The 23,508-nt window shown below is 40.5% G+C and overlaps 1 protein-coding gene across 1 annotated transcript; it reads right to left on the bottom strand.

Annotated features, from left to right (window-relative positions):
• Window positions 1-43: 43 nt before the first annotated feature.
• Window positions 44-23,320, bottom strand: eif3c (eukaryotic translation initiation factor 3, subunit C). The gene is made up of 23 exons (XM_061967774.2): window positions 23,152-23,320; window positions 19,673-19,790; window positions 19,531-19,596; window positions 19,263-19,452; window positions 18,031-18,156; window positions 17,840-17,891; window positions 14,412-14,536; window positions 14,139-14,269; window positions 10,775-10,925; window positions 10,583-10,686; window positions 9,210-9,351; window positions 8,973-9,101; window positions 8,729-8,822; window positions 8,446-8,633; window positions 6,913-7,137; window positions 6,649-6,840; window positions 6,410-6,581; window positions 3,686-3,845; window positions 3,541-3,606; window positions 3,383-3,470; window positions 546-711; window positions 410-451; window positions 44-335 (listed from the first exon to the last, which is right to left on the bottom strand). The coding sequence occupies exons 1-23, from the start codon at window positions 23,318-23,320 to the stop codon at window positions 184-186; spliced, it is 3,048 nt and encodes a 1,015-aa protein (XP_061823758.2). The 3' UTR covers window positions 44-183.
• Between the last annotated feature and the right edge of the window lie 188 nt (window positions 23,321-23,508).

The following is a 23,508-nucleotide window of genomic DNA, read 5'->3' as shown; positions in this document are numbered from 1 at the left end:
TTCAAAAGTGTTATATGAGTCCAAGAGTAGGAGGGTGGCAACAGACTATTCGAGATGGTTTATTTAGATAACTGATCACACTGCAAATAAACTGTATTGTTCCAACTCAGCACAAACAGCGTTCAATCAGATGGTGCAGCCAGGTGGTGCTCGATGATAAAATGGAATGTAAATATGCTAAGGTCAGTAGTTGCCTTGGTTCTGATTCCTGTAGCCTCCACGCTGGTAACCACCCTGGTAACCACCCTGGTAACCACCCTGGTAACCACCTTGGTAACCACCTTGGTAACCACCCTGGTAACCACCCTGTTTGGACTGGTAACCGCCCTTCTGATCTGTGGAGGCCACAACAATGACAGTCAGGAGATGTGAAACTAATCTGCATAGAAATATATCTTACTCTACATACCTCTCTGGTATGACTGTTTCTGTTGATATCCGCCTTTCTGATCTGGAATGCAAGTGGCAACCAATTAACAACTTTTAGCAACGGCTGAGTGTACAAGTGGTGAGTGCAAAAACACACATGGGTAATTGGAACCAACCTCTGTTGAAGTAGCCGCCATAGACGCCCTGCTTCAGGTCAAAGACACGCTCGTTGTTCTCCACCAGGCTGCCCAGTTTCTCAGCCAGCTGCAGGGCCATGTTCTGCAGGGAGGTGGGCTCTGTGCGGTGCATCACCACCGTCTGTGTGGGCTGGTCCAGAGAAGCCTGCCACAGAAGGGAGCGTTAAATACAAACGATGCGGTAGAAAATGGATGGATGGATGCAGCCCTTTCCATAGGGTTTGAAAGGCCACATCATTTTGCAATGCATTGTGGGGGTTGGGTAGCCACTGTTGCTGGCCCAAGCTTTTGTTTACATGGCTGTACTGTACCCGAGGCAGTTGCGGGTCATGCATTTCAAACCTAGGCCTTCAGTGATGTCCTACTTAGTCTGACTTTAATAAATACCTCTCATAATATCATAATTTATGTCACCACATAACCAGGGCTGGAGAAATACCATACAGAACCACACTTGTGCACAACTCTGCATTGAATCATCTCAATAGTGAACAAAATGGGCTATAACCCGCATCAGCAATTAAAACATACCTCTATGTAGTAATGTCAAAATTAAAATAACTGTAAAAACAAATGAAACCTGAAAAAATAATGTAATTAAATATTTGAACTCACAATTTGCAGCATTCGTCGGAAGCTGTAACCCAGGGATACCAAGTGATTCGATTGGAAGCGGCATGTAAACCATTTCACCGATTGGGACAGGTTATCTAGCTCGGAGTTCGGCCGACCTCGTCACAAGAGATGTAGCTTCTCTTGAAATATCCTTCTTGAAAATGGCCTTGCAAGTATATATCTGCAACCTAATCAACGTTTTGCTCTCCTTTGGCCATCGTGGGTTAAAAAAGCAAGTAGATATCATATTTCTCTATTAGCAAAATGTGGCTCCGGTGGGGCTTTGTTGATTTGCATTGCATTTCCTGCTTTTGCAACTTACAACTTGTGATTGGATACTCACTTGTGAGTCACAAGTGAGTATCCTATCAAAGGAGGCGTTTATGTCACGTTCAACGTGTGGCAACCTAGGGAGGCCTACTGTCAACAACTCGTGATCTGATTGGCTATCGCAACTGTATCAACTGTAGGTGCCCTGTTAACCGACACTGCACAGACCGCCGCACTGCTGATTCAGAAGGCCTTCGGCAGATTTCATACAGCTCTGGCAACAAGCTAGCGGATTTCTGATTGGATAAAACAGCAACAAAGGAGGCTAATATGACATGACGAGAATATGATAAATACTTTTATATATTCAGGGAAAGCAAATTCAAAATAAGTAACTTTTATCAATTTATGATCATGATTTATGTTAGGCCAGCAGAGAAAGCCTTGCTGGCCTTGACGGCCTACCACTGAACCGTGGTAATGTGGGAGAGAGCAACAAACTGGATTAAAATGGATCGTACCAAAACAAAGTGGTCCCTTTTCCAAAGGCTTGTGACCCCGCAAAATAAGTAAAATTGGTGGATTTGATCAATATGAGCCCGTCCAATAGACATGAGCAAGCTGCCAGTGGCCCGAGTGTCAATGGTGTCAGTTTTTATCCAGGCCGTTTCGGAATGCTAAGTCGGTAAGGACTCACGAGCAAACCAACTTTGGGTGGGTGCAAGACCTCGGAATTTTACATCAGAAAAAGAAGACTGTGGTCCTTTCAGAGGTAAATCACCAGGACTTGTCACTGTGATGTCTCCCGGAGAAATTTGTTTGTTAAATATTTTTTTAAGTCTGAAATACACTGTGCATTGATGAAGGAAATATTTAAGGTCTTCGCAGTTATTGATCTATGAATATGGGTCTTTCTTTTTTCCCCAAAATACTGTGCGTTGTTGGTAGCCCGCAGCTAGATTAGCTGATGCTAACATCTTACTACCGTATTTTTCGGACTATAAGTCACAGTTTTTTTCATAGTTTGGCCGGGGGTGGGACTTATACTCAGGAGCGACTTATGTGTGGAATTATTAACACATGACCGTAAAATATCAAATAATATTATTTAGTTCATTCACGTAAGAGACTAGACGTATAAGATTTCATGGGATTTAGCAATTAGGAGTGACAGATTGTTTGGTAAACGTATAGCATGTTCTATATGTTATAGTTATTTGAATGACTCTTACCATAATATGTTACGTTAACATACCAGGCACGTTCTCAGTTGGTTATTTATGCCTCATATAATGTACACTTATTCAGCCTGTTGTTCACTATTCTTTATTTATTTTAAATTGCCTTTCAAATGTCTATTTTTGGTCTTGGGTTTTATCAAATAAATTTCCCCCAAAAATGCGACTTATACCCCAGTGCGACTTATATATGTTTTTCCCTTCTTTATTATCCTTTTTCGGCAGGTGCGACTTTTACTCCGGTGCGACTTATACTCCGAAAAATACGGTTAATGCTACGTGCGCAATTGAATAAAACAGGCTTTTATTCAACCTTCTGTAAAAATGCAGTGAACACACCAACATGTACCAAATAATGGCGTTAAAAGTCACGTTTGATCGTCTCACGGCTCCTATCCAGGTTATTCATTGTCTCTTCATTAGCTCACTAACCCGACTTCCTTAGGTTTGCTTCTATGCTGGAAATGAGAAAAATCTCACAAAATCTTTTTTCCCCCCCCTGAAGCGATCATGACAACCACTGTGGCAGTTACTGATGTTGCATGTTACTGCTATGTTTTAAACTTGTTAAAAAAGACTTGCATTCAACAATGTAAATAAGCTATTCAGAAGCCAGCAAGACCCACAATGCATTGCGTTTACTACTTAACACTTCTGAGCTCTACAAGTCAGGAGGAAGCCAGGAACAGTTACCATCAGTTCCTCGTTGATAATCATTTTGCTGATGATGCTGTGAACTGTAGCAATCTCCAACTCAAACATGTCGGCGAGCGTCGCCATGCTGGAGGACACATTCAGCAAATTAAAGAAAGGTTGCTGTTTTTATTGAGTGAATAGATGTAAAAGCTGACCTGATGGAGTCGTACACGCTGCTGTACGTGAACAAGTAGGTCCTCAGCGATTCTTCTTGGATCTTCCTATGGAGCATAGAAGAGTCAGAAAGTGAACGAAATGCAAATAAAAACATACAACAACAGAGTAGGTTTTTGTACCAACCTGACGAGCATCTCTCGCACTCGCTGTGTCTCGGGAAACAGGTCCCACACTTTACTGTTCATCTTCTCATTAATGATGAAAGAGTGGCAGGTGCGCCAGTCTCCCATTTTCATGGCCTTGCTGGCTGCCACCACATGCTCCCGCATGCTCTCTGGGGGTCCTGGATGGTGGACAAAGCAGGAAATGTAAGGCACATGTATAAAAATAAATTGTATTTTTGTTGACATTAAAAGTATCCAATGGCGGCGAAGCAAAAGATCACCTAAATGCAAGTCATTGACGGTCCCCTTATGATGCAAAATAGACTTTTTAATAGTGTAGTAGTGTCTCTAAAGCAGAAATAACCAAATTGGGGCCCACAGTGTGATGTCATACTCGCCTCTTTCGTCAGGGACATTGGAGGGACAGAAAAAGTCTCTAAACATGAGTACATTTTATGATAAAAACAAAAAAAAGATGCTAGATTTGTTACTAGTTGTTTTTAATAAGAAAAGTTATTCAAACTCTCTAGATACTTGAAAACATCTCAACAAAGTACATTGTTGAATAAGCAGCAACATTGAAAATATGGCAAAACGATAAAAAAAATACACGTTAATACTAATAAATAATACATTTGTTTTTAAATGTATATACCGGTACACATTTTTTGAGCATTTAAAAAAAAAAAAAGAGTAATATATCATAGCAAATTATTAGATGACGTCATGGGACCACGCCCCTGACCACGCCGCCACCAACACAGATATCTTGGCAGTCTAGGCGAAACCCTGCACAATATTGTTAAATGTGCTCAAAAAGTAGTTATACACACACACAATGAAATCTTTTGAGTAAGTTTAAATAAACTAAATCGTCAAATAACTAAAATAAATAGACACACCGTTAGAAAACCAACTATTTTGCATTAGTTGTGTTTTTATACTAGTGTTTTAGTGTTAGTATTTAGTCTGTTGTAATGACTAAGCCTTTGTTGTTTTAAATATTAGTTTGTACTGTAGCACTTTTTTTTATTTTATTTAAATGAAAAGTGCGTAACAAATAAAATGTATTATTTTGTATTATTTCTGGCGGGCGTTGTGGCATTCAACTCTACTCTCCTCAGTGGTCCTTGAACACATCGTAAAAACACCTGTCTTGTATTTCTCTTAGTATAGGACAATCACTTTAAACTTAGAGAGCACATTGTGTAGGTTCAATAAGTAAAATTTAACAGCTTAGTTGCTCAGACAGCAATGTATTTAAAGGGGAACTACCGGTACACTTTTTTGGGGTATTTTACCTATCGTTCACAATCATTATGAAAGACATGCCAACAGATGTATTTTTTTATGCATTCTAACTCGTAAATGTAAATAAAAGTATATTCACAGCGGAGCCAATAGGGGGTCCTCCATTTCGCCCATAAAACCCAAAAAATAACTATCCAAAAAGCGCCAACAATACTCTATTTACATTTTGTGACTTAAATATAATATATAAGTATCAGTGATATTGTTATTATAAGCGCTAACCCAGACAAACCATTTATAGCGGCGGTGTGATCAGGAGCTTGTGTGCCAATGTTGACATGATCAACTGATGAGCTGTTTCCTTGTTTCCTTGCTCGTTAAACTTTATTCTAGATCATAAATCATGCCTCTCACCTGAATAGTAGAAATATGAGGACGTATTCCAACAAGCTGGTTTTGACAGCCAACTTAGACCCGTAAATAGCGAGAACGTCACGGAAAGACGCTTGGTTCCACCCCCCTTTTCTTCAGGAGAGTTCCCTCAGGATTATAAATAATAAATGATAAATGGGTTATACTTGTATAGCGCTTTTCTACCTTCAAGGTACTCAAAGCGCTTTGACAGTATTACCACATTCACCCATTCACACACTGATGGCGGGAGCTGCCATGCAAGGCGCTAACCAGCAGCCATCAGGAGCAAAGAGTGAAGTGTCTTGCCCAAGGACACAACGGACATGACTAGGATGGTAGAAGGTGGGGATTGAACCCCAGTAACCAGCAACACTCCGATTGCTGGCACGGCCACTCTACCAACTTCGCCACGCCGTCCCCATTATGAGTAATTCTTCATCAAAATGGGAATATATGAACAACCTAGCAGTCGGCATCCTATTGACAGCAAACCTTGGACAGTAAGTGATATTTTATTATGTTTGTTGGCTCTCATAAAGCCTGCAGTGAGTTTTAATCACTGATGCAGTTGAAAAAAAAAGCGAATGTTGTGATGTGTTTTGGAAATTAACGTGCCGCTTGTGCTTAAATTGATCAAAATACGAAAATATTAAATGTTATTATAAATATGTCTGTTACTACATTACATTCAGTATATACTAACAGCATGTATATAAAACCTTAATTGAGGTGTTTGGATGTTTTTAAGGGTTTTATAAGCAGAATAGAGCGGCTTCCATAGGCTCAGCGAGAGAGAGAAACATACTTCATCATTCACACATCACCACCTGTTACCCACCATTTGCTGGAAGAGCACTCCCCATCACGGAGGAATCTAAAATAGCTCATTAGCATTAAAACTGCTGTGTTGAAAGTCTCTCTACTAAGGACTTTTCAATGGTCTAAACTCCAGCATCAAGGTTATAGGCATTGGGCAATACAATTCCAAACATCAGGTTTATTTTCCACAGTATACCAAATACATTTTCAGGAAAAAAAAAGCAACAATTAAAAAGACCAAAATGACAAACTGCCTTACCAAGCAGTGGCTGTCTCTCTCCCACTCGGAGCTGATGATGGAACTGCTTGCTGATCATTCGGCGGCGGGCGTCAAACTCATGGGCGGCCATGTAAGGGATTTCCAGTAGCATGGCCGACACTAGGTATACACACTCCAAGAGCTCCAGGTTGATGTGCATGTGGAACGGCACCTATGAGGGAAACAAGTGATGATCAGACAAGCCAACACAACACATTATTATATTTGTAAAGACTGACTTGTCTTCTCTTTTCAATCTTCTCCTGCTCTGCGTTCCTCTCCTGCATGTTCCTCATAAGCAAACCCTGACCCAGGAGCTCCTTGGCGCGGCCTGATGACTGGATGTCCAGCAAGGCATTGTGGGCATCTTTGATCATTCCTTGACGGAACGCACAGATGCCTAATTGGACCATGGTTCTGTTATAGAGGATCTAAGAGGACGATGTAAAGTTAGCACATTGGAAGTTTCCACGGCGCTTTGCTGTGTTGTCTTTTGTGCACACCTGCACTGGTGGGTCGGCGTGCTGGATGTTGTCTTGCAGGTGGCTCATCAACATCAGATCGCGGGCTTTGTACCATCGCGAATGCAGCGCGTGGTGATAGATGTGGCAGAGGATGGCACATGTGCGAATGCGGTCAGTGCGATCCTTGGCGTAAATGAACTTGCAGAGGCGGTCCATGAGGACGGCGCTGTCCTCGCCCTCGCTCTCCTCCTGGTCCTGTTGGTCCTGCGTGACACCAGGCATATATATCTCATAGTTGAATCATGATCAATAACAAGCTGGGTTCATATTAGGGCTGGGCGATATGGACCAAAACTGATATTGCGGTATTTTTAGTAAACGGTACTTACCGATATCTCCAAAAAAAAAAAAAAAAAAAAAAGCACATCGCTTAAGGTTGCCTCAGTGTTTGACGACTAGATAAGCAGCGTTGAGTACTCAGATTATTTTTGTTGTACCCGGTAAGTAGTAACGTAATATGTTGTTTATTCTTATAAAGTAATTAATTTGCCGTTACTATGTCAAAGCAGTTTCGTTCATTTACGTTAGGTTTATAGCCTCACACTTGTGCGCGGGATAGATGGAGCTTCTACTCGCTCACTGCGGTGAAAGATGCAGGTTGTTAAGGTTCAAAAGTACTTTTCAGCCACCCAGCCGCTAAACTACAGTCACAGGCTATGGGGAGAGGCACTTTTAAAACGAGGTGTAGCTTAACATTTGACACACCGAGCAAGCAGCAGAGATAAGTCGCTAACAGAAGTGAACAACAAACAGATGAGATTAGTGATAAAGTCGCTACAAGGAAATATATAGGTTCTAAAGCAAATTGGTGCATGTGTAAATAAAGCTGTAGTCACTCACCAATCAGCAAAAGCAGTCGCTGGCCAAAGCACTGCATAACTCGGGAGTTGAGAAGTCGGCACTGCGGCCCCATATTTAAAAAAAAAAAAAGTTTGATGCACGTCTCAGTACGTCATCAGAGAAGCCTCCGTATGCGAGAATGAGCTAAAGAGGAATGCCCTGTGATCGCAAGTCAGGCGCAGAAGATCAAACAGCCTTAACTAAGGCACATCAAAAATACTGGTATTGTCTTAAATATATACCACTTTCTAAAATATGCCGGTATTAACTATAGTACCAGTATATCGCCCAGCCCTAGTTCATAAAAAGATCAAATTCATGCTTTCCCAGCAAGTTTACCATTTTGATGAATTTGATGAACAATTTCCCTTGTGGATCAATAAAGTTTTGTCTAAGTCTAAGACTTGTCTAAATCCAAGTCTAATTACAAACTCTGCCAGTTAAAAACACAAAATTATATTTTTGTTTACTATGAATGCCAGTTGAAGTGAAGCTAGCAACATTGCAGATTGTTATAATATATATTCTAGTTCTGCGTTAAAGGCACAAGCAAATAAATGCCAGCTCTACGTTACAACTCGGATGAGTCTATTTTGTGGGATCTCAGATTGAAAACGGCTATAAAGTCCTTTGTATAGCGTATTTCCTGGCAACAGATTTTCCTTAAATCACCTTTGTTTCTCCCTGAATGCCCAGACTGCGCTGGTGAGCCTTGTAGTCAAACTTGTAGTACGTGTGCATGATTCGCCGCAGGTAGACGCGACAAATGTCCTCCGGAGTGCCATGGCCCTCCAAGTAGTTGAGGAGGCGGTCCACGATGCCACAAACACGCCCTTCATCTCTAAGATTGTCCACATATTCTAGAAGAAGAATGTACTTTTGTGAAACATCACCGTCCCCCTTATTTAAAGAGGGATAATTTAAGTTTACATTAAATACCCAATATGTTGCTCACCTTGAGAATGAGGGTCGGTGTTCTGCATGATCTTAGTAAATTCTTTATCCATCCTCTCCACTAGAGTTAAGATGCAGCCTCGTACCCTGAAAGGCTGAGAAAGGCATAAAAACAAATCATATAATCAAATTAGATTGAGATTGTTTTTGCATTCTGGCTGATAAGCCACATCAAGTATGTAAGAAGGCATGCAAAACAACAATTATCAGATCACACTTGGTTGAATAATGCCCATGAGGGATACCTCCGATTCTATGATGGCCAGGTTCTCACTGTCCTCTGCAATGTTGTCCCCAATGAAGATGTTCTTGTTGGCAAACAATATGTCCAGCAGCTCCTCTATGCATTCCAGACACTTCTTCCACATTTCCGGCTGATAGAGATGGTCAAAGAAAGACAGACATTTACGTACTATATATGTTTTTAGTGGATGAGATAAGTGTTGGTCATATTTACGACGTGTATGCGACAGTCTTCGTACCTTCATGAAGGTTGCCAGGTTGGGGTTGTAGTCGTACAGCGAAGCAATTATGTTAAACTTAATTTTGACCGTCACTCCTACACCAAGGTTATTCTCTGCAGAGATGGTTGCCAGGGCATTGAGCAGTTCAATCTGACCAGTCCTGGCAATGATAAGACAAGAAAATGATAAATTATTCACTATACATATATTAAGGATGTAACTAAACATATTTAGGGATTTAACAATATAGAAAATTCATATAACGGTTATTGTTATATACAGTTATCATCATTGCGGTATTGTTGAATGAGCTCAAAAAGTACCTATACACACACTGAAATCTTTTAACCTAGTTCATTTTTTTTAATGACTAATATAAACACAGAATATACTTTCTTGGCAGAAGTAACATTAAAAATTGTTCTGTCTTTATAAGAGCCATATTTTTTGTGTGTGTTTAAATATGTGTTTATCTTCATCCATTTTAATTTGTTAACGTTTTAGAATGTTTTTTTATTAATTGCAAAATGGGTGTTCACTTTGCTTCACTTCCGATTTATCTGACGTGACGCAAGTTTACTTCCTGTTGAGGACACCTTCGTCTGTGTCGACCTGATACTGTTGAGTATAGATGAATAACGTTGTACTAAGACAGGACAGCCTTTATGTTTAATGTGAATAGCTTAGTTGCGTGTGTTTATACAGGTTTAGATTGGGGTATGACGTTTCTTAATGTGGAAAGACGTTAATGTTCATTTTAGCATTTAAGCTAGCTGACAAACTAACGCTAGTCCGTACATACGTTTATCGAAGTGTGGTTATCAATCACAGTTTTTCGATAATATTAATATGGTAATATTAACCGTAGGGAAATGTTATCGCCGTTATCATTATTACCGTTTATTGTTAAATTCCTAACATACATGCATGCACAGTGTAGGGATGCAACAACAAAAAAAATGTCATATCACGGTTATTGTGACAAAAATGATCACGGTATTGTTATTGTTTTAAATAAGAAAACAGTTGGTAGGTTCATTGTACACAATTGAATAGCTTTGTTGCTTAGAAAGCAATGTGTTAATACAAGTTTAGATTGGGGTATATTGTTTCTTAATGGGGATTTCCCCATTCATTTGTTTTTTGCTAATTTGTTTTGTATTAATGTTAGCATTTAAGCTCGCAAGTGAGCTAGAGCTAGTTGGTCCGTGAGTGTCTCAAAGTGCGGATATCAATCAACGTGTTTCGATCATTTTAAGTTTAAAACGGTAATACTAACCGTCGAGAGTTTTACCACAGTTATCATTATTACCCTTTGTCATTACATCCCTGATACAGTGCTAAATCGAGACTGAGCCTTCAGAGATGGTGGGTTAGATGAGATTGGTTACCGGTCTGTGGCCTTTTTGCCTCTGGCTTGCAGAATCTCATTGAGCTTTTTCACCACCACCGTCGTGTTGATCTCGGTGCCCTTTGCAAACATCTTGGGCTTCTCCTGATTTAAAACAATGTGCATGTGACAATAAGTGTATTGAACTATGGGTGTTACCTTCAAAAGAGGCTTGTTTGCAAGTTGTCTTTACCTTGACGAGAGGGACACCTCCCTTCACCTTCTCCCAGCCTCCTTCGCCCTCCTCTCCTCCCTCTTCCTCAGCCTCCTCCCCCAGCTTCTCCTTCTTCTTGAGCTTCTTCTTTTTCCCAACCTTTTCACCACCTTTGTCAGGCCCCTTTTCCCTGAACACAAAGAAACATAAAATAAGAGAAAATGACTCACCTTTATCCTCATACACAATAGAAGAGTAGTCAACATAGTTTGGGGAATAGTACAGTGGAACACGTTACTATCAGTGCCCCTTGGACTACCTGACTCATGTCAATATAAAAATTATAAAAATTAATTAAAAGCAAAACCAGTCATTGCTTGCACATTTACTTGTGACTTTGGCCAGACATATGGAAAATATGACTGAAATATTTTAACCGGTGGTTGTTCCTTGACATGGTTTTCCTCAAAACAAATATTTCTTGTCATATAATATTTCAGACTTTTTTCCAACACAGCTTATGCAGTAATTGACATGAAAACATTCTTTCGGTGGCCAACAATCTAAATTAATATAAAATGGGTACATTCTGTTAATTGCTGTGTTAGAATCAAGGTTAATTAACACTGCCATGTTTCTATTTTGAAACTTTGCACTGATTTTGCACTAAACAGGAAGTCACAGTGTGCATGTTTCAGTGATGTGTAAGGAGACGATAGTTATGTCATTGTTCCATGCTGCTGAAGAGGAAGTTGACAATACATGTCGACATAATCTGACCAATTTTTCACAAAATTACCACAAAAGTGGTAGCCCATGTATGACAACACCAGTTTAAGCGGGCACGTTTTAGTAACAAGAGGACTTGAGTTTGTCGATATGAAAGAGTCCAGGTTTCCCCTACATTTAATTGATCATGGCGCCGCAGCAAAATAAAAGCTGCCACACCCCAAAATTTTTTTTATGTGAAAACTAATTTAAGTAATACAATGCAGGGTTTCCCGCAGCGCTTTGTTAAGGCGGCCGCCTTAACAACTAAGAGCTACCGCCTAAACTAACGTCTTAACAAGCTGTTGTGTGTGTGTGCGCTCCACATGAAACGGACAGCAAAGCCCTGTCTGTCTGATAGGAAGAAAAGCATTATTGACCTATAGTTAACTAAGTTATTTCACTTTACCTTTTTCTGTGTTGATTGAGCTGTGTTGAAGCAGCAAAAAACAACATTATGTTAAATGAAGAGTTTCCTGAAGCTGTCTCTAATAGTTTATATAATAATGTAACTGCATCATAAAGCCTACATGAACTCCATGGTGTTCAGGGATGAATAGTCTATCCTATTGCTATTGTACTATTTTTTCAGCTATAGTTACATTAATCATTAGTAATGTAGCAGCCTAGTTTTGAATGGCAGGGTCCCTGCTATCACATGTTGATAAAAATATAACATTTACATAATAAAAATCAACAACAGGCTTCCCAAATGCTGTATTAAATTAAGCATTATGAGTTGAGCATGTGGCCCCACTTTTAACTCTTTTTTTTCAAACGCTTATTGCAAACACTTATTTACAGTAAGTCATTAATTTGACTTAGTAAATCATTATTTTGACTTAGTAAGTCATTATTTTGACTTAGTAAGTCATTATTTTGACTTAGTAAATTAATAAGTCAAAATATTGACTTACTAAGTCAAAATATTGACTTACTAATTCATAATAATGACATACTAGTATCTCAGGTACCTAGGACTGTTTTGTGTTTTGTTTTTACATAACAGAAAAAATATCGAGATATATACCGTATATCGCCATTCAAATGGAGTGGAAAACACAACCAAAAATTGTAGGCTTCTTCACGGCCTACTTCACCGCGGTCTATAGTCTATTGGCAGCGATGAGGTGGAGAGACACCACCTTAACTAACAAATGTTCTGTGAGAAACACTGCAATGTATGAATATATATAACATATTGTCTATCATTTATGCACTTTTGGCCATAATTGCTTTGAAAAACATCTCAAATATAAAAAAGTTCCTTTGTTTTGAAAAACATGCATCTGAACCGCCTGTCAGCATAGGCGCTACAGCTGGTTGCGCACCTGTTCGACCCTCGAACGGAGTTGGCACTCAGCAGTTGGCACTTCTTTTTCAAGCCCCATGAAAACAAATCTATTTTTGACAACACTACCGACACTAACGTCTAATCTTATGCTTTGTGCGTGTCCATCCATCCATCTTCCTGCGCTTATCCGAGGTCGGGTCGCGGGGGCAGCAGCCTAAGCAGGGAAGCCCAGACTTCCCTCTCCCCAGCCACTTCGTCCAGCTCTTCCCGTGGGACCCCGAGGCGTTCCCAGGCCAGCCGGGAGACAGTCTTCCCAACGTGTCCTGGGTCTTCCCCGCGGCCTCCTACCGGTCAGACGTGCCCTAAACACCTCCCTAGGGAGGCGTTCGGGTGGCATCCTGACCAGATGCCCGAACCACCTCATCTGGCTCCTCTCGATGTGGAGGAGCAGCGGCTTTACTTTGAGCTCCCCCCGGATGGCAGAGCTTCTCACCCTATCTCTAAGGGAGAGCCCCGCCACCCGGTGGAGGAAACTCATTTCGGCCGCTTGTACCCGCTTTGTGCGTGTTCAAAACTTAATTTGGACATGTCTGTGTGGAGTTTGCATGTTCTCCCCGTGAGCTTGTGGGTTTTTTCCGGCTTCCTCCCACACTCCAAAAATATTAATGTTAAGTTCATTGGAGACTCTAAATTGTCCATAGTTATGAATGTGAGAGTAGATGGTTGTTTGCCTATATTTGGCTAGCGACCAATCTAGGCTGTTTCCTGCCTCTCACCCGAAGTCAGCTGGGATAGGCTCCAGCTTACCCCTATGACCGTAATGAAAATAAGTGGTATAGAAAATTAATGAATGTACAAGTTTGTTCTGTTCATTTTTGTTAGCCTGTCAATGAACTGGTCTAGTGTACTTTAGCATAAAAGACAACCATCATCTTGAATAAAATGTACTACTTTCATGTTACACCAAACTGTATTATTAATTTACCATGCATCCTACATGTATGTGCTCTACATGTGTATAATGGTGTACTTTTCTTTGTGTGCTTAGTTTTACAGGTACTTCATGGACTGTTTAGATATCTGGCCAACTAAATTTCAACATTAAGGGAGGGCATAGTATAGTTTAGCCTCTTTTATATTGTACAATAAGCAACACAAAATCAAAATGAGAGCATAATGATATAAGAAAAAATATGTTAATACTAATAACACAAATTAGTTTTTAAATATATGCATATTTTTTTTAACCTTTTTAAAGAAAATACATGCACCATTGATGATTATGCAAATTATACGACGACGTCATATTGACTAGATCATACTTAAATTGTTCAGACTTACTTCTTGAGGAAGACCATGGCAAGAGATGCATTTACCCCGTCTCCTCCATCGGAGCTCTCACTGCCAGTGTCCACTGTGTCAGAGCCCCAGTCTTCATCGTCGTCGTCATCGTCACTAGAGGACGACTCGTCCTGGTATAGGGCAAAGAAATCACACATTAGCTAACAGGTACAACACAATCTAATATTCTCTCTGAGTAGAATTAAACAATGTTTGACATAATTACTGATGAACAACTAACCCATCTTAAATTTAGACAAAAGGATTTCATACCCCGGATCCTTTGGCAGGTTTGAGGAACTTGCTGGCCTCAGGCGTGGCCTCTGGCTTTTTCTTCAAGAAGGATTTGGCGGACACACCGTCCTCGTCACCTTCATCATTGCTGTCAGAGGATGAACCTAACAGCGCAAAAAACAAGATTGAATTAAAACTAACTATCAGGTGTCTTTAACAGTGTTGCCACAGTCACTTTGAAAAAGTAATCTAAATCCTTCTTTAAAAAGTAACATGGTTAGATTACAAGTGCCTTTATTAGTTGCATTTTGTCACCAGCACAGACTTTTCAACAAACCTTAATATTGTTATCTTCAGCTGACATAAATTCTAGCTGATGTCTGTATTTCCAGCAAGCAAATAGCCATCTCTCATCTCTCCAGTGTTTTTTTGTGTTGCTCGCTGCGTATTATGCATTACATCAAGGGCACAGATTTAATTTTTACCATTTTAAGTGCTCTAATACTCACATTTTTGTGATTAAATGTGTCACTGTCCACATAATCGCTGCATTTCCACGATTGTAGAGCACAGGTGTACATTTGGTGTCACCGAGAAAAGGGTTGTCACCTTTGGTAGTTCAATAAAAATCTGTATGTTACTTCTTGCTTTCTCCGCTCCATTTTCATGTACACCATAACAACAAGTTTGTTTTTATCTTCCTTAATCCCGTCTGCACTAGTGCTGTAATATAGAATAGTCCATTGCGTAAGAATGGAGGGGGTATCTTGTCAAAACTATCACAATTAAGCATTTTGATGTATTTATAACCTCACAAATCAAGACAAAAATTATTTGTTTTAAATAGAATAAAACTTTCTTTATCATTTTAATTAGATATTTAAGGGATTCTAGAAATCTTGTGGCTGCAGGCAACTAACTGTCTCCATAAAGGTAAGTTTGCCCGTGGGTCTGCTCCCCACCTTACACGTGACTACATCTTGGGCTAAAAAACTGACTTGACGCATACTGAAAACGTTTGTCACGTACACTTCCTAAAATGCAAGAAGAATGCAAATACAATTATTGCAAAGGAAAATAACTCAGAGTGACTTGGATGAGTAAATTTTATCTGATTACTGGTTTAGATTACCGTATTTTCCGCACTATAAGGCGCACCTAAAAACCACAAATTTTCTCAAAAGCTAACAGTGCGCCTTATAACCCGGTGCGCTTTATTACGATTCATTTTCATAAAGTTTCGATCTCGCAACTTCGGTAAACAGCCGCCATCTTTTTTCCCGGTAGAACAGGAAGCGCTTCTTCTTCTACGCAAGCAACCGCCAAGGTAAGCACCCGCCCCCATAGAACAGGAAGCGCTACCGCCCGCCCCCGGAAGAAAAAGAAGCGCGCGGATATTTCGTTTCATTTCCTTTGTGTGTTTACATCTGTAAAGACCAGACTACAAAATGGCTCCTACTAAGCGACACGCTTATAACGCAGAATTTAAACTTAAGGCAATAAGTCATGCCGAAGAACACGGAAATAGAGCAGCAGCAAGAGAATATAACATAAATGAATCAATGGTGCGTAGGTGGAGGAAGCAAGAAGATGACCTGCGCCAGGTAAAGAAGACAAAACAGAGTTTCCGAGGGAACAAAGCAAGATGGCAACAGTTGGAGGACGAACTCGAACAGTGGGTTGTTGAGCAGAGAGCAGCAAGCAGAAGTGTCAGCACCATCACTATTCGAATGAAGGCAACAACGCTAGCAAGCGAACTTCACCTGGATGATTTTAAAGGTGGTGCTTCTTGGTGTTTCCGGTTTATGAAAAGACGCAATCTCTCCATCCGCACACGGACCACTATTTCACAGCAACTGCCTAACGACTTTAAAGAAAAGCTGGCTACTTTCCGTGCATATTGTAAAAAGAAGATAGCGGAAAAAAAGATCCGGCCAGAGAACATTATCAACATGGACGAGGTTCCACTGACTTTTGATATTCCTGTGAACCGCACTGTTGATACAACGGGAGCACGTACGGTGAATATTCGCACCACAGGGAATGAGAAGTCGTCCTTCACTGTGGTTCTAGCTTGCCATGCTAATGGCCAGAAACTTCCTCCCATGGTGATATTCAAAAGGAAGACCTTGCCAAAAGAGACCTTTCCAGCCGGCGTCATCATAAAAGCTAACTCGAAGGGATGGATGGATGAAGAAAAGATGAGCGAGTGGTTAAGGGAAGTTTACGCGAAGAGGCTGGGTGGCTTTTTTCACGCAGCTCCGTCCATGTTGATATACGACTCTATGCGCGCCCACATCACAGATGGTGTCAAAAAACAAGTGAAGCACACAAATACAACACTCGCCGTCATTCCGGGTGGATTAACCAAAGAACTCCAACCGCTGGATATTGGTGTCAACAGGGCATTCAAATCACGACTGCGAACGGCGTGGGAACAATGGATGACCGAAGGCGAACACACCTTCACTAAGACGGGCAGACAGCGCCGGACGACATACGCCAACATTTGCCAGTGGATCGTAAATGCCTGGGCAGATATTTCGGTCACAACTGTGGTCCGAGCTTTCCGGAAGGCAGGATTCACAGAACTACTGGACAACAACAGCGACACTGACTCCGATGACTTCGAAGAGACGGATCCGGCCATTTTGGAACCCACGCTTGCGCAACTTTTCAATTCGGACACCGAAGACGAAGAATTCGAAGGATTTACCGGTACGAATGAAGAATAACTTCAGAAAGTGAGCGCTATGTTTATTTTGTGTGTTGTGACATTAACGTTCGAGCAACATTATGTTGCTATTGCTCTACACCATTTTGAATTTTACTATGTTTGTGATTGCACATTTGTACATTTTGGGACAGAGTTGTTAGAACGCTGGTTTTCAATATATTATTAAAGTTTGACTGAACTATCTGACTGTTTTTTTGACATTCACTTTAGCGCAGCGTTTTTTTGACATTCACTTTAGCGCAGCGTAGGCGCGGCTTATAGTCCGGGGCGGCTTATTGGTGGACAAAATTATGAAATATGTAATTCATAGAAGGTGCGGCTAATAATCCGGTGCGCCTTATAGTGCGGAAAATACGGTACTCGTTACTGAAAAACATTGCATATTCAGTAAGTCTCTTAACTAAGGAACATGTTAACGGCGTCACAGATCTTTAAAAATATCACTTTCAGTATAATGTGACATGGCAAGTGATGTTTAGAAGCTAATATCTAATAGAAATTAAAGTACTATCATATTAATCCCGATATAAGATGGTAATTTTACTGCATGAAAAAGACGGGACGTGTAATATAAAGGCTCTTCTTGAGATTTATACCTGCAAACTAACGTGTGACACAAAACCACTTTGGCCCAAGTGAGTCAGAGCTTTTTTCCAGTCACTCACACACATAAGTGACCTAGAGAGACACCTTATTATTCATTAGTAATAGGGAGGAAAAATGTGGTTACCTGAATCATCTTGTCCCTTCTCCTCCTCTTCATCTGCAGACTCCTGAGGGTTCTAAGTGAAAGAAGGAAACAACAATTTTAAGTGTTATTTCATCTTTCTTCTCTAGGGATGCTTAAACATAAACATAAATTTAAACTAGGTGATCAATTCCTACTGACCACGTTTAAACAACTTTCATACAACTCCTTACCTCCTTGTAAGCAGCAATTTCCTTCTCGTAATCCCTGTTGTACTTTCGGATCTTCTGTCGGAGTGTACTGAGGGCTTTGGCATTGTTCTTGTTCATCTTCTTCTTGCCTTCTTTGTCCTCCCAAAGCTGAAACAATTGTGATAATAAATTAGACAGACAAATGCAGATTGGTTGTTTACATTCAGAGTTTACATACTTTGAAGGCCATACAAACACACACTCTCACCCAATAAAAGGGAACTGCACTTTTGTTTTGGAATTTTGCCTATCATTCACAATCCTCAAGAGAAACAATAACACATATGTATTATTTTTTGCATTTTGATTTGTAATAATCTGCTCCTTACAGATGGCTAGCAACGGTGCTAATGAGAGAAATCAATTTTGCCTCTAAATCACTCAAAAAAAACCATCCAACAATACTCCATTTACATCTTGTGACCTGAATACTAAAAGTATTAGTTATTACAAGCAATTAGGCAGACAAACTATTTTAGCCGCACCTTAATCTATAATTATAACTAACTTGTGCAGCTGCATTGTTGACATAGCCTGTTAGCTGGTGAAAGTTAATTCTAGATTATAAATCATGCCTCTAACTTGGATAGAAAAAGGTTGTGGACATAAACCGAGAAGTTTGTCATCTGCGACTTTCAACATATACCCGCCGGCGAGGAAGACACAAAAAGAGGCTAGTGTGTGGCACTGTTTTTTTTCCTTCAACCATTTGCAATAATATGAATATTTTTCATCTAAACAGACAGATTTGATCATCCCATCAGTTGGCATTTTAGTGAAAGCAGACATTGTACAGTAAGTGATTGTTGTATTATGTTTGTCGTCTACCATGAAGTCTGCCATGATTGGAAGTATGGTCATTGTTGAAGGAAAAAGTGAACGTTGTGATCCGTCTATGAAATTAATGTGCTGCTGTATGCCTGTTACTACATTTCCTATATACTTACAGTATGTATATAATACGTTGGTGGAGGTTTTTGGGTGTTTTTAGGGAGCTTTATAGGCAAATGGAGCGACTCGATGGGTTCCATTGTTAGCTGACTTTCGTTTACGTGTATTTATGAGTAAAAATGCATATAAAAAAACATACGTATGCTTATCTCACATAATGATATGAATAACTGCAAAATAAAACAAATAAAACCGCAATTCCCCTTTGAGCTATAAGAAACAATGTCAAGCCTTCATAAATGAGAACAAAAGAGACATCTGACCTGATTCAGGTAGTCTTCCAGGTCAGCCAATAGACGGATGTAAAAAGAAGGAACACCTTCCTTGTCGACTATATTCTTGCTTTTGAGGAACGCTCGACCTAACTGCTCAAACTCCTCCAAACACTTGGACATGTCCCGAATCTTCATGGCGTTACGGATAGTCTTGATGAGATTGGTCAACTCCTCGAACCTATAATGCAGGAACATATTTCAAACTTGTTGTGCACAGTTGTAGAATAACTACGTTGTTTAGAGGATCTATGCCAACCTTTTGTCTTTGGCGCTGCGCACAATTCTCTTGGTGTCTTCCTCATCATCACTGAGCAGCAGTGACCTGTGTACACAAGCAAAATATTAGATCACCTTAAATCAAAAGTTACACTGGCAATAATAGCAACAATTGAACTGACTGCTTGAAAGTGGTCCCGGGTGCTTTGGGGGTAATCTCATCTGCTGATAAGGAGTCCTCTGACTCACTGTCAGACCCGGTGGCAAAAAACCGAGACATGTCTGAAGAAATGGCCCAATCTGCAAAACAACAGTGGTCAAAAATAGTGCTGTCAAAAGATTACTTTTGAAAATCAGATTAATCACATTTTGGAATTGGAGTACCGTATTTTCCGCACTAAAAGGCGCACCTAAAAACCTCCAATTTCCTCAAAAGCTGACAGTGCGCCTTATAATCCGGTGCGCCTTATATATGGACCAATATTGAGCCACAACAGGTCTCGCAACTACGGTAACAACGCCGACTTCATTTTCCCCCTTCTACGGCTGCTTACCGTAGAAGAAGAAGCGCTTCTTCTTCTACGGGGGAAAATGAAGTCGGCGGCTGCTTATGAAGTCCCGTAGTTGCGAGACCTAAACTTTATGTAAAGACCCAAAAATGGCTCCTATTAAGAGACACGCTTACGACGCAGAGTTTAAACTCAAAGCGATCAGTCACGCAGTAGAATTTAACATTAACGAATCAATGGTGCGGAAGTTGAGGAAGCAACATGATGACCTGCGCCAAGTAAAGTAGACTAAACAGAGTTTCTGCGGGAACAAAGCGAGATGGCTACAGTTGGAGGACAAACTCGAACAGTGGGTTGTTGAACAGAAAGGATCAAGTAGAAGTGTCAGTACAATCACTATTTGTTTTGTTGACATTTCCTTAAGCGCAGCTCCATCTAATGCAGTGGTTCTCAAACTTTTTTTGTCATCCCCCACTTTGGACAAGGGGGAGTTTTCAAGCCCCACCTGCCCCCATCGCCCCAACAGAACGCTAATGCCAAGCTTAACATTTTCAAATTTATTGAACATCAAGTAACATCAAGTTGTATACATTCAAACTCAATAACATAACATAACATAACATCAAGTTCAATAATACATAAAATAACTGTGCAGCTGTGGTATAACTTGCATCAAGTTCAATAATAAATAAAATAACTAAGCATGACTGACACCAGGTCTATTGCAGCGGGGAGAATGAGCTGCTCAGCAATTGTGTGAGGTGTCATGTACTGTTTTGTCATGTCCGAGCCACCGTAGCATGTGTTCAGTGTGTGACGTCACGGGAGGGAGGGAGAGTTTGGACTCTCGAAGTTGTTAATAAACGGGAGCGATCCGAGGCATTGAGTTGAAACGTGTTGCCTGATTATTATTAAATTAAGACACCTAAATAAGCACATAGGTGAAACCGAGGACATAACATGTGTTTTTTTGCATTGTGCAATTCTGTATGTAACTCTATATGAAGCCATTTGAGCGTTACTGTTTACTGATGTAGCTTTTACCATGCGCTTCTCCTGTTGACGGTACTCTGTCAGTTTTCTTTGAAAGAAATCAAGTGGCTTATTGACGTGATTGGGGTGTGTGGTCTCGAGGTGTCTCTTTCATTTGTTGGGTCTCATGCTGTCTGCTGCTAGCGGTTTTAGACACAGAACACACAGGGGTCTCTCCTCTGCCTCCACCACCACTGCCGTGAATCCAAGAGCAAGATACCCTTCATCATATTTTCTTTTCGGTTGGCTTTATGGTTGATTAGGCCCGTCAGATTTTTGTTTTTCTGCAGGCGCTGGCTCTGGCTCTGGTTCGACGACCTTTGAGGTGCCAGTCACAAATGTATCCATTTTGTGTAATTGTGGTCCACACATTAGCCTGCTACCCATCCGCGCGAAAGTTTGATCCGCTTAGCCTCGCCCCCATTAGTTACTGTTGCTATGTCTGTCAAACTTTCGCTCCTACCGAAAAATTTAAAGCCTACAGGAAAAATAAGTAATTTACATTTATGTATATAGCGGATTCCACAGACAGAATCACAAAGTGATTTACAGTGTGTATAGAAAATGAAAGCATAGTAAAAAAAAAAAATCAAAGAATATAATTTAAAAAAAAAAAATTAAAGTGAAATGTCCTCCCGTTCCTCGCGCCCCACCTGTCATGTCTCTATTCCCCACCAGTGGGGCGCGCCCCACACTTTGAGAAACGCTGATCTAATGGATGCATAACGTAACCCCAGCCTCTACTGTAGCGTCTATTCTATGCGCCTTATAATCAATCAATCAATCAATGTTTGTAATGCGGTGCGCCTTATTTATGAACAAAGTTTCAAAATAGGCCATTCATTGAAGGTGCGCCTTATAGTGCGAAAAATACGGTAGTCATGATTCAGTACATTTTGGAATTGGGTTGAATCATTTTATAATCTCAGGTGATAACTTGCTTGCATAATTAAAATTTCCATCCATCCATTTTTATTACTTGTTCCTTTCGGGGTCAGATGGGGGGGGGAGTCTATACTAGCTGCACTCGCGGAAGGCAGGGAACACCCTGAATTTGTTTAAAAAAAATACCCCAATATTTGCACACAAATTCAATTTTACTGTCATGCCATCTACCAGGAATGTTTTTTAAACATTATACGTGAATGCATGTCATTTATTTGAACACTTTGTAAACAGATTAATTGAAAGTTTTTTTGACTGTTTTTTGGAGTGAAATTTGCCAGCAAGCACACCAGTCGGATTTCATCCATCCATTTTTCTACCGCTTATTCCCTTCGGGGTCGCTGGAGCCTATCTCAGCTACAATCGGGGTACACCCTGGACAAGTCGCCACCTTATCTCAGACCAGTTGGATTCTCCTCACTCATTTTCGTACTAACACTTGCATTGATCTGATCACTGACCGTACAGCGGTTAAGGTAACAGTGCTTGTTGCATGATTAATCCAACCGTGTACATGATTAAAGCAATGTTTTTGTTCGACTAGTCTCGTGTGTGAATGTTGTCTATCTGTGTTGGCCGTGCGATGATGTAGCGACTTGTCCAGGGTGTACCCCGAATGCAGCTGAGATAGGCTCCAGCCCCGCCCGCAACCCCGAAAGGGACAAGCGGTAATAAATGGATGGATAGTCACATGAGTTAACTCGTTAATTTTGACAGCCCTGGTGTCAAGTCACATCGCTTCATAATAGCGTAACTATAGGACCATGCTAGTCCACAGTCTTAAATGGGACGCAAGAGTAACACCAAAATATAAACAAACACAATATGCGACTCTTCCGGTTGACAATAACACGGTTGTTTATAAAATAACATTACACATGCTAACACGAAATAGCCTTGACAGATGCCTAACAGTTTAATGCACCCAGTGATGTTGACTGACAAAGTTGTTTCTAATTTGACACGCTTTGTGACATTACATACACTAGCAATCCTCGTAAAATGTATATTTGTGTTATATTTTAGCTGACTTGCCGAATATGCTAACTAACGTGGTTCTGTGTTAATGCTAAGCTACATTAGCATTATGCTAGCAGGAGGCCGCGCAGTTAGCGCACATGGCGGCGACAGTACGGAATGATCAAAAGGGGACATTTTTCCTGACGGAAACTCACCTACGTCCTTATAAAATGTATTCTGTGACACTTCTCTCGCGTTTGAATAGTGATAAAATCCAGTTTTGCTGCGGTGTTGGCAAGGAAAGACTGCGCGACGGTCGTGTCGGTCTCTTGAGCCAGAAAAGGAAGTGGTTCTTCTTCGACTGGATTGGTCAACCACCGGCATCCGGTTTGGCGTCACCTACCGGTATAACATGAGCACTCCCACCAGTAATACTTGAAACAATACTACTTTGAACACAATTAGAATGTCTTGCCTTTTATAAAAAAAAATACATGTAGACACGGTGATAATACTATTTTACATATAAAAGGTTGTATCATACAATATTCAACCATTTTGATCTTGTTTAT

Source organism: Nerophis lumbriciformis, linkage group LG11 (assembly GCF_033978685.3).
Source record: "Nerophis lumbriciformis linkage group LG11, RoL_Nlum_v2.1, whole genome shotgun sequence".
Taxonomy (NCBI): domain Eukaryota; kingdom Metazoa; phylum Chordata; class Actinopteri; order Syngnathiformes; family Syngnathidae; genus Nerophis; species Nerophis lumbriciformis.
The sequence above is the reverse complement of the archived record's forward strand: the minus strand, read 5'-3'. Positions and strand labels throughout refer to the sequence as shown.